Below are 12,523 nucleotides of genomic sequence, written 5' to 3'. Positions count from 1 at the left end.
GCGTAAATGCTGTTTAATGTAGAGGAGAGGAGTATTCGATTTCCAAATGAATTGTAACCCTATTGCCCTACTTTTGATTAGAGTACTACTATGCTGCACTAGTCGAATGCAGAGTTGATTTCCATATTACCTGAATGTTGGGCGAGGGACACCATTTCTTGTTTATCAAGCCAAGATCGGTTTAGGCAGAGCACAATGTCCTGTGAAAGTCGGATAAGTATTCCGAGTATTTGGTAGTAACGAGTGGAAGAAAATGCATTGGAACTTGGCAGCGGTGTCCTCCAAGGATCCACATTGTTCTTAGCAGTAAATGGGGCGCGTGAGTGTTTGTGTCTAAGCTCGAAAAGAAAATAGAATCGGCTCTTTGGAACCAAAACGGCCCAAAATCAGTGTGTGACCTTGGTGGTGTTCCGTCAACTGAAGTTACTTATTTTATTTTGAGTAGGGGGAACGAGGGGAGTTAAAGTTACTTACGTTTAATGTTAGGGAATTTATGTTTGATTTCGTAAAGGCATTTTTTTTAAAACATGGACGAAATTGATGGGAAATCTTCTTTCTTACTGCTGCAAAGATTTTTCATTTTGACTGACTTTTCGTAATGATTATTCCCGTTAGCATCGGTTGAATGTTTAGTTTTAAGAATGAAATTAACCGTAATGGTTTTCCTATTTTGTAAGGATGTTCCCTCCAGTTTCATTTTAATACATTTGCGAGAAGAAAAAGAGTAGTTTTATGTCTGCACTTTGAATGAAGTATAAAACGTGTGAAAAGCCACGGGAATGGTCCTGTTTCTTCTTGGGCGAGATGCTTTTAGAGATAAGCTCTTCCAAATGTTTTGGTAGCACTGATGTGAATGACACTCGGCAACGTACACCTGCTGTTTTATAGCTAGTAAACAAACATTAATAGCTTTGTTTCTGCCAAAGTGTTAAGAAGTGGATTCTCGAGTCTTGCATCAAGAATGTTTTCTTGAATGTGGTGGTCTATGTGCCCCGTATTTGTCTTTAACCTTGGTGTGTTCGGTTTGGTAAGAGAATGCTACTAACCCTCGGCAATTTTTTTCTTATGAATCAAAGCTCTGTGACAGGTGACCGTTGTGTCATAGAATGTTTGCTTTATCCAATTCTGTTTTATCTTAACAATTCTTCACCTTATCTGAGAAGAAAGTATAGTTTCTGTGATGAAAGTTATTAGTGTCATGCATTGTAATGCTGCTTAGAATTCTGCATCAAGTGTTGAATTGTTTTCATACAATTTTTGGAGCAAGCATTTTTAAAACTTTGTCATGGCACACTTGGAAAGAATCAGTCTTATAAATTGTCATAGCTCACTACGAAAAATATGGGTTTATAAATAGGTAGATTAGGTCATGGTTTAAAGAACTCTGGACTTTTGGGTGTCTTCTGTTAATATGTACGTATATGACTGAATCTTTTGTGTATTTTTTTCTCTCGTTGATAGGATTGAATTTGCCCTAGATCAGCGAGTTACCTGAGGTACATCCATAAGGAATATTTTTAAATGTTTTTCTCTTGAAAGATAAGAACCCTCCCCCTTTTAATCTTTTGTCACAAGAGTAGTCTTCGAGCTGCTAAGAGTCATGAATAATGGAAGAAGAAAGAAAAGTTTGGTCATCATTTTGATTACCCTTGTATTAGCATTATTGTTTTCCTGTTTACCTTATTTTTTTATATTGATATCATTGGTGTTTTTTTATGTTACTGATTTTCATTATTGTCGCCACTACTGATGATGATTTTATTGCAGTTGATCAGTCACCTACATGACGTGGTGCTGCGAAGGGATGAAGCTGGCAACCCCATAGAGACAAAGCTGCATCAAATCTCCTCTGATCTTCACACCGTCATTACCAACTACCTCCAGGTAATTTTAACCTCGCTTTCATTGATTTAGTTTATTGGTTGGAACACCACGTAGGGGGTAGTGCTGTAGCCTTTAGTACTTAATGTTCTTTGCAGTGTCCTGCAACCCATTAAACCCTTTTACTGTACTTCCATTGAAATTCTATCTTCCATCTTACTTTCCATCCTCGCCTAGCAATTCATTCATAGTGGAACTATGAGGTTTTCCTCCTGTTACGCCTATCAAACCCTCTTACTGTCAATATACATTTCAGTGCTGAATGACCTCATAGGTCCCAATGCTTGGCCTCCGGTCTAAATTCTATATATTTATCCTATTGTATTACTGTAGTTGATTATCAGCTTATTTTACCCTCTAATACATTTTCATTTTCTTTTTGGTGTATTTACATTATAAAAGATACCACCATTTAACTGTGTTGTATTTTTTATGGAATGTTGGTTAGTTTAATGAAAGGTGAGTGAAAAATACTGAAAAAAATATGTAATTATTTAGATGGAAAGGAATCATAATTTTCTCCTGTAATCATGTAAAAATAATTCTCTCTCTCTCTCTCTCTCTCTCTCTCTCTCTCTCTCTCTCTCTCTCTCTCTCTCTCTCTCTCTCTGGAGACTTGTATTGATGTGTGACCTGAAGGTTTTCATGTAGGTTCTCAAGGTAATTTTGTGTAACTGAACAGGAAAAGGATTTCGCAGGAGCTGGGGAAACCATAGTGGGACACTTTGGAAGGAAACTGATGCAATGACCACTACCCCCTTTTTTCATTCCCAGTACAATATAAGTGTGCAAAATGTGGAACTTTGATCAATTGTGGTTTGTGATTGGCTCCAGGTCACACCATTCGGTAACCTAACTGTGTCAGATCTGTTTGCATATATTTTATTTACATAAAGAATGAAATCTTGTTGTTGGATGAAGCTTTAGTGTTTTAGTGCAGCTGTTTTAATAAGATTTTTGAGAATTACATCTTGTGTTAAATGAAGTTTTAGTTTTTTGTGCTGCTGTTTTAGGAAGGTTTTTGTCACTACTAAGGCATTTTTTATCGCTGAAAGGAGAATACCTCAAATTTTTTTATTGTATTATTTTAAGGATTGCTGACATTTTAGCATCAGTACACTTTACTAGTAAAGTGTATTGTTTATATGGTAACTTCATTTAAGCAGGTTTTCTTTGGTTTCTGATGAAGTTATTGGCATTGAAGTCTATGAAAACATCTTTGACTATTATAATGACTAAACGAGATGATTATTCTTTATGGAACTCGGGAAGGGTAGCTTGCATTTGAAAAGGCACTTTTAGATTGGTGTATTAATAAGCTGTTAAAGTTTCATAAAATGAATTCTTCATAGTAATAAGTAATTTGGGTTTAACTAGTTAATGAATGATAATTCAGCACTGGTTTCTAGTATAATTATTTATTTTGACTTGAACAAAGTTTACTAATGTGTATACATATATCTCAATAACAGGATACTGTAGAAAGTATGGTGAGGTCAGCCCAAGACAAGTGTCCCAATGTTTTGAGTGAGGAGAAGGTGGTTGATGATGTGAGAGCTGCCTGCATGGCCAAGTCACAGGTAAGTGATCATCAAAGTTATTTCAAGGCTTCATATTCTAGTGTTTACATAATGGTAGTTGGTGGAACATGTATTAATGTTTTTATATACATCAAAGATCACATAAGTATATTATAACTAGCATTCCAGTCAATTTATGATCTGTTATATAATTAAGGATTGTTGACTTATTGTATATAATTAAGGATTGTTGACTTATTGTATATTTCAGTTTGGTACTAAATATCAGGAATATAAAAATCTGTGTCTTAGAAATTTTCACTTATATTAAGAGGACTGCCAAAGTTTATGAATTTGTTACTTAAATGCTGCATGTAGATCAAGGCAAATTATTACCAGTACCTTAAGCTCTGTGCTCCACTTTTAGGTGACATGAGAGTGGTGATGATGCATGCTTTATTTCATTACAATTTGGTTAATTTGATGTGTTTAGTAAATAATTCAGAGATTATTTAGTAATGTATTAGTCCAATTTAAGTAAATTTTTTATGACAAAAACAATGGTCAATAACATTTTAAGACTACTATTGCCAAGAAAATGCAGTAGAATAAACTTATGATTTATTAAAGTTCATTAGAGGATACGTTTCAGATTGACTATTTTTCTTCATTTGTAAATGCTAGCATTAACAATTTTGAAGTTGGGTGAAAATGAGCAGAGGCAAAATTACATAATTTACCCATATGTACATGTACTTGAAAGGAAGTTTTTATTTTGTGTGCCATTTTCAGCTCTCCTCTCAGCTTGTAGAAACAGCCATTGTAGAGCAGGCTGGATCAGTCATCCTGAATAAAGTCAATGAGGTGAATTTGGCAATTGCATCAACAGTGTCTGATCGTGTCATTGATGAAGTTGTGGATTCTCTCTCCAAGACTTGCAAAAACTTGGTAAGTATATGAAAGCCCTATTCAAAAGCTAAGGAGATTGGTATACCATTTTACAATATGAATTATTGCTAAGAATTTTTCTCATAAGCAGCTGAAGAATCATTTTGAAGGAATCAATAATCTGTCAGGTGTTGATTATAGAATATTACAACAGTGATAGATAGAAATTTTAATTTCAGGGAAAACAGTAGGAAGTTAAAAATAAATTCAATTTCTCTGTGGTATCTTTTTTTCCCATTTTAGATAGTATGGAAGTACTGTATCCAGTTGTAGTTGCTGTAGTGTTATTTTCTTTTTCTATTTTTCTTTATGTATCTGTTGTTTGTATTGCAATTACTGTATTTATTGGTGTCATGGTCTTGCAGTTGATATCGTGATGTTGGTGAGACAGATATGCACAGGATTCATAGTTTTCATTTGTTAATTGGTTCTGAGATGTGCTTTTATTTTGGACCCTTTGGAAAAGACTTTTTGAATGTATATTGCATTTTTAGTAGTTCTTTTGCATAAGTTATGGTTTCTGTAGTTTAATTTTTTCTTTCTAAATTGGTAATGTAATGTTAGTCAAATACCTAGATATCACATATTTTAGGGATTCTTTATGACTATCATCAGTCTTTCACCATATTTCTAATGGGTTTTTCTATATCTGCTAGATTCTTTAAAAAAAAAAAAAAAAAAAAAAATCTTTAGTGCGAATTATTTTGTGCTCTACTAGTAAAGAAAGCTTGATATGAGCTAAATTTACTTCATTATCTTTGTTGATGAGGGAGAGCATGGTTTTTTAAAGTAAGCTTTTAATTACAGTTTAACTTGAAGATAAAATATTTTGTTTATAAATGTTTTTCGTAAGTTTTATCTACTTAGGTAGTTGGTGCTTTTATGATATATTTTAGGGAATGTATACATATATCTGTTTATGTAGTTAGTGCTTTCATTATCAGTTTTGTGGATTTTGTACCTGTATACATATGTATTACCAAAAAATCTTTTGGTGTCCTTGCAAACCTGGATGGATTTAGCTCATAATTCAGAATTTTATTTTATTTTCATCCTAACAACGTCAAGTTGGTACACACTACAGATTATGATGTCACGTTAAGCTTTGTTTCTCAAAAATCTCTTATACATTACCCAAAGACTATTCCTTGGCCAGTTCTTTGTTTTCTGTAAAATTCAAATCATTCATTTTCATGGGATATGGATAAAATTAAAAAAGTTTTCTACTAATCATTGGAGGTGGGTATATACAGGTTTCCTGATCGTCAAAAGTAGTTTTAGGTAAATTATGGAGAATTCCTTGGTTAACATTATCTTGATGCTGAAGTTCTCTATGGTTGTATGGAACATTTTCTCAAGGTGCAGGTGGATTATAGGTGGTCTACAGGTATACAATACTTATGGCGCCACCATTGAGAGATTTATTTCCATTATTGCAAATTAAAACTTTTTTTTTTTTTTATTCATTTGGTATATTTTAGCCTTGTCTGTTAAAACACTAAAGTTTTATAACAAAAAATTCTAAATTTTTATAAATGAAAATCTAAATTTTTTTTTTTTCCATAATTATGGGAAAATTTTATTGCTACTTTTTGAACAGCAAAATTAGTGTACTTTTAATGTATTTATCCCTAAACATATTAGAAAATTATTTACATTCAGCAGTACTGTACCACATTTACAGTATAAGGGCTGTTCTTTTATGGTAGATTGTGTGGCAGTTAAATTTTTTTTTTTTTTTTTTTTTTGTGAGGTGACTTTTAAGTTGTCATGCTCGTTTTGAAATATATATTTATATGAATTGTTATTTTTATGTTCTGTGGATGTAGCAAGATATAAATGTCATATGATTTAGCTTGAAAGATTTTTGCGTAAACAATTCTCATTTCTATGATTTGAATACCGTATTTATTATTTTCATTTCTTTGTCTTTCCTCTTTTACTTCATGTTACTGCAGCAAAACTTGGTAAGTGCTCTTAATATAGTTAATGTATTTTTGGCATTTTTTGGCTTTTTAATTGGTATACTACAGTACTTGCTTCAATTTAGCTGCTGGTGAAAGATTTTTGTAGTGGTAGTCCATTTGATTTTGCTTTTCTGATCATTGCATTGGTATGAAATTCACCTTTTGTTGAGTTGGTATCACTTGACGAGTACTATACTAGTGAGTCATATAGGTAACATGGTACAGTAGTTGTTTTCCAAGCTCATTTTAATCAGGCCAGTAAGTGAGGACATTATGATTAATAGCCTGTAAGTTGTGCCTGGGGAATTTCACTTAATTACTAGTAATTAAAAATCATATTTGTACAGAGCATAAAATTGGTTGTTTTTGAGGCCTTTTAAGATCTGATTACGGTGACCTTGGAAAATAGTGTTGATTTTAGATGGCTCCAAGTGATGGCAAGGTATTGTTGATTTAACTCTACGTAGTGGAATTGTATTTCTCCTCAGATGAATGGTAGCTATATCACCTGATTATTGAAATTGTCAGGTATGAAGGTGTGCCAGTTGATAAATTTGGTTGAACCTTTGTACTTAAACTAATAATTGCTACTCTTTAAGGGTTGTTGATTAATTTTGGCTGAAAAGAAGAAAGTTAAGTGAAACATGAAATAGTATAAAGGTCAAATGGGACATTGACTGTTCATGATTAAGCCTTGAATATTCATTGCATGTCACATTTTTTGCCTTTTTTCAGGACATTTTAGTGCATTTACAGTATGAATACTCTTTTCATAGTACACATAAATGGTGCTGTGTGAATTTCAGAATTTTTCTTTTTCTTGCTAAACATTTTTTCTATTTCGTCATTACAGTATAAGCTTAATATTTAATACATACAGCTAAATTGGACAATTTTAGAATTTGTCAATAAGAAATAAGTATTTAAGCTTAAGAAAATGAACTTGAAAAGTTTTATATATGGAAAATATTGTTAAGGTTTATGTGGACTATAGATAGTCATAGGTCAAAAGGACTAAGGAAGTTGTTGGTAGCACTTAAGAGCATCATTTAATCTAGATGTAATGGTGGAGGAATGCTAGCATTGCATATATAGCTTTATTTTTAGATGTGTGACCTCTTTTGTTCAAAAGAAAACATTGTACATAGATGAAGAGGGGGGATGACTTTGCAATGCATAAAATGCTTTCAGAAATATGCTGCATTGCAGCATTCGGTGCTTTTTATTAGCTTAGTAGAGAAAGAGTATATGCTGTTTAATAACTCAGTCATTAATGCTTTTTATCTTTCCCATTTAAGGTAATTTTGTAGATGTATGAAATTTCAAATCTTTAAGAACTTTAGGCTGTAATTGGCTTGCAGAGTTATTTCCTGAACATACTCTTATGATATACTTTTTTTGCAGTATTTAATGCTTGATACATGAAAACTCACAGTACTTAGCTCCTCTTATACTTGTATTTTTCATGCTTCTGTATATCATCCTAGCAATCTGGTGAGGGCCACAGAAAGAGAGCTTCAACGGGTACAGAAATGGGCAGCCGAGAACGAGGAAGCAGCGAGTCATCTTCACGTAGTGAGCGTTCAGATACAGTCAGTCAGGGAGATGATACCACCAGTCAAAAGTCTGATCCCTCTCCTCTGGTAAGTTTGACAGCAGCTCTCTTTCAGTCATATTTTTCATTCTTTTGGGAATATTTAGGGAGAAGGATGAATTGTTATGGGAACTGGCATGAATGCTCTAAGGGAGATTGTTAAGCATTTAACCAAGTGCTCCAAGCTTTACTTGCATAAAAGTGGTGGCTGAGGAATTGCATAATTTACTTATAAAAATGCATCACCCTTTCAGGCAATTTTATATGGCAATTTTAAGTAAATATTGCTTTTATTAAGTTTAACGTAAGATACCTTAGGTAAAGGGGGAATGGATAAATTAAGACTATTTGTTAACATAAGGTACCTTGGGTAAAGGAGAAAGGATAATACATATCATTTTTCTTGTGTTTATCATCTGACAGATAGTAAACTAAATTGCATGTACAGAACTGCTTTTGGATGTCATTATTAGAAGTGAACTAGATACGTAACATCGGGTAAATGTTTGGGTCTTGTTTGATAAAATGTTTGGGTCCTGTTCGATACTTAAATTTTGCTATAGTCTATCGCTTATCCAGGGATGTTAGTATACATTGTGTGCATGTGACAACAACTTAGATGAGTATTTGGACATGGCATAAAAGGGAATTTTGGAGTTGGGCTTTGGTTCTAAAAGTATTTTTTCCCCTCCCAGATGAGATTTACAGTATGCTCACCATAATCTACATTTAGGAAGCTTTGACTTCTAAATTGTTATATGGTACTCAAATGTGGGACTTCATTATTCTTTTATGTCTAATATTCAGTCTATTTCAAAGGTCTTATACTGTAAATCTCATGTTTTTATGCATTTAGTTCCTGAAATGTCTTAATTTTGGAGTTTAATAAAAGTTATAACTAAAAGCCTTTAAAAACAAAGAAGATCTAGAATTTTTAGTAGCAGCAGGAGTAAAAGGTTTCATCTACTTGTCCATACTATGTTATGTGCATATACTGAAATTGTAGTTTAGGGGATTAAATTTCAGTTTGTGTCACCACTTCATTTCAAGGTTACATATGTTTGCATTCTTTGTCTCTTTAGTTCTGAATCAAGCTTAAAAATACCACAGATAGCTAGAATATTTTATGAATGTTTACAATGAAGTATTCATCATGGACTTGATCAACTGCTATTATTGTTATTATTATTACTTTTATTTTTATGATAACATGATTCTAAATTTTTTCTCTGTAACTGTAATAAAGTATAGCGAAGATGTTGACAAACTTATTAGGTCCCTGGATATTTCAAGCATGGAGTTGCACTATTTTAAGACCTGTGTTTTTGCTTGTCCACAAATTTTAGTTTGTATATTTTTTCTTGCAGTTAAATGTTTTGTTCTAATAGTCAAGTTGTTTCAGTATGAAATCCGTTATTTTTTTTTATCATAACTCATAATCAAGGTCTATTAGCTTTTTTTTTTTTTTTTAAGTCAAGGCCATATAAATGGAATATTTTACTTATAGTTTATACCTTTATAATGCAAAGATGATGATAAAATGAGAAAATTGTTAAACCTTTTAACTTTTTTATGTAAGATCTTTGGATAAGATTTCTTGTTAACAGCAAATAGGATGTGAGGGTTACCATAACTATACAAGAAATCTGTTTTCTATTATTTATTTAATAGGTTATTAGGTAGGGGTATATCTCAATTCTGTTTTGAAGAGTATGAGGATAAAGAAAAGGTTACTAGTCTTCTTGGAGAAAGACAGTTTCAGTATTTTTGCTTGAAGGTTGATAGGTAGATTCTCGCTGACAGAATATGAGTCCTATCTTTTTACTTAAATTTTAAATGGTAGTGTTTTTAATTATTTGGCAAATGAATAAAAATGCTAAATTTTGCAGCCAGTTTTTCACAGGAACTGAAAAATCTAATTTTAACTAGAATTTACTATACAAAGAAGAAAGGATACTGTTTCTCTGTGGTAGTTGTGTTTATTTGTTCTCAGGCAATGGTTAATTTCTATTTAATATAGAAAATCCTATGTCGTTGTTAGTTTCACGACCTGCGATGTTTTGCTGTGACATAGGTGATACCTTCTGCTCCTGTGATTATTTAAAGGTCTGTAATAGAAAGTAGTGATTAGTTACCAGAAATATTTTGGTAATTTTGTCAAGATTTAGAGCATATTTACATATTAAAGTCAATTTTTAGTATTGGTTTGAAGACTTGTTCTTTGTTTACTTTATAAATGAAAATTCTTAAAATAGTTTTAACACAATGCAGTATTGTTTGTTGTGGTATTAGTATTTCAATTGTGGGATGATGTACCATCCTTTTGTATTAATAATTGTTTTGTCTTACTAAAAGGAGTGTTACTGTATGTGTAAGATCTATTTATAATAGGTAATGGGAATGACTTTGATGATTATATGTGAATTTTAGCTTTAAAAAAAGTTCTTATTTTTCACTGGTGTTTGGAAACTTACCTTACTTCACTGTCTTTCTTTCTCCTGCTCATTCACAGAAATTGGAATATTTGAATCTCGTAAGTATATGTTCTGTCTTGTCCATGCATGTAGTGAGCAATTTGTTGCTCAGTTATGCTGTCCTGATGCTTAACTCTTTGCTGGTGTAGTGTATTTCATAGCTTAATGATTGATGCTTTGCTATATGCACTAGTACTCTTTTTATAGGAATTCTAAAGGAATTATTGGATATGGGACTTTTCCAATTATTATTATTGTTATTATTATTACAATGCTGCTGTTATTGTTTTTAATAGTATACTTATATGTCTGTAGGTAAAAGATCATCTGAAATTGAAAGTGTCAAATTGATGGCCATTATACATTGAGTGAAAGAGCTTCCAGGCTGATAAGACCTTTAACAACAAAGAATGTTTTTTTTACTTACTCCGTTGCCAGACAATGTATGGGTTTTTCTTCCTTTCGTATAGAGTTATTGTGGGATAGAGGGTATACAAACTTCCGCCATCTTGGGTATTAAAGTATGTGTATAATGTGAAACATTCATCCAACTTGGTTTTCTTTTCTGCCTTCTTCTTTTACTAGTGTCTATCTTTGAAATTCATTGTTATAGGAGGTAAGGATAGTGTTAGGAATTGGATACATGCTGTGGTGTACATGTATGGAATCAGCATATGAAAGTAATCATAAGCAGTTATGTTAGACGAGTGACTTTAATTCCCCAATGGTATCCTAGTCATTGTGGTATATACATGGAATTTCATATGAATATAAAATACGATGCCTGAAAGCCCTGGTTTCTCGGGGTGGGTGGTCAAATGCCTGAGATGATGTAGCTGGAATGAAGTTTGGGTCATTTTGAAGAATGTTTAGGGAGGTTAGAGGTCTGCTTCTTTAGCCATCACAGTAGCAGGAAAATTTTACCTTTGGAAGACATAGAACTATAAGGATATTGAAGATATGTAGTTTTAACATCCAGTCAGCCAAGGCTATTTTGTAATTTACAAAGTTGGTTAATGAACTAATAAAGAAAATTTGGAACTTAAGTTGCTGAAGATTAGCTTTTTTTTTCTAGATGGATATTTTATTAGCATGTATTAGAGGGAAGAAGAATAGCCAGAGAACATCATGGACTCATATTATCTGACTCCCATAGAGATAGAGATGGCCCAGTAGATTTATTTTCAAGGTAGGGACAGAAATTTGAGCAAAAGTTGAAAATAGGCATCTGAGTAGGGAGATGCCCAAAGATAGGCAACTGGGTAGGAAGAGGCTCAAGGCAGTGGATCAAAAGAATGATTGAAATTAGTAGTGCTGGATCTGAATGAATGCTGCAAAGAACTAACAGTATTGCACAGAAGTTATTGGGTAATATCCAAGAGGATAATAACCAAATCTTCTTTGGTGTTCATTATGCACATTTGTTATGGAGGACCAAATATTTTATTAACTAAAATTAGATGAGTCTAGTTTAAATAGCTTTTTAGTTGACTAGCCTTGTAAGACTTGATAGTGTATAATTTTGTATATTGGCTGAGGCAGATTATCAGAATCATACTTTTACAGTATTTGGAAGTATATTATGCAGTTGCATGTTGATCAGCAAGGTTCTGAAGTGATACCAACCTGCTTATTAGACTGTTGCTGTCGTTATCTGAAGTTTTAAGATTTCATGCTTAAATAGTATTGTGTGGTGGCACAAGGTTTTATATTATTTACAATGAAACTCATCAGGTTTATGATAAAATTCTAGTATGATTTGATAGGATTAATAAGTTTTGTTGGCACACCCTATTGAAAAATATTCTTAAGGATGGCTTTGGGTACAGCTATGGCACTGTTGAAAATTTACAGGCCAGTATGACATTTCCTAATACATTATTTGGTATTTTTATGTATGCTTCTCTATCATATCCCATAGAAAATTAGGTGTAGTGTTATTCAAATATATTCTTAAACATAAGAGTATATTGTTACCAGTATCGTCTGCACCTTTTATTTTGTATTGTCCTCATATTGGTAATAGTGAAGACGTTTTCCAACGCATCTTCTCCAGGTTTCCAAGTTTTATATTTTTATGTCTTATGGCTGTATTCACATCCATTGTCGTTGAATATTCAAATAGCTTACTGAGGTTAC

The 12,523-nt window shown here is 32.6% G+C and overlaps 1 protein-coding gene across 24 annotated transcripts in view; it reads left to right on the top strand.

The window, feature by feature from the left end:
- LOC135213014 (F-actin-uncapping protein LRRC16A-like) overlaps positions 1 to 12,523 on the top strand; it is a 300,836-nt gene that overhangs the window by 229,423 nt on the left and 58,890 nt on the right. For 19 of the 24 annotated variants that reach the window (XM_064246810.1, XM_064246818.1, XM_064246817.1 and 16 more), the window contains 5 exons: positions 1,768 to 1,884; positions 3,354 to 3,461; positions 4,194 to 4,349; positions 7,804 to 7,959; positions 10,423 to 10,443. In XM_064246810.1, the coding sequence (XP_064102880.1) occupies positions 1,768 to 1,884; positions 3,354 to 3,461; positions 4,194 to 4,349; positions 7,804 to 7,959; positions 10,423 to 10,443 (558 nt within the window). The remainder of the gene's footprint in view (positions 1 to 1,767; positions 1,885 to 3,353; positions 3,462 to 4,193; positions 4,350 to 7,803; positions 7,960 to 10,422; positions 10,444 to 12,523) is intronic. The other 5 variants (XM_064246820.1, XM_064246824.1, XM_064246823.1 and 2 more) reach the window with 1 other exon arrangement.

Source organism: Macrobrachium nipponense, chromosome 42, assembly GCF_015104395.2.
Source record: "Macrobrachium nipponense isolate FS-2020 chromosome 42, ASM1510439v2, whole genome shotgun sequence".
NCBI lineage: Eukaryota > Metazoa > Arthropoda > Malacostraca > Decapoda > Palaemonidae > Macrobrachium > Macrobrachium nipponense.
Note: the sequence above shows the minus strand (reverse complement) of the source record. Positions and strands in the feature narration are given on the sequence as shown.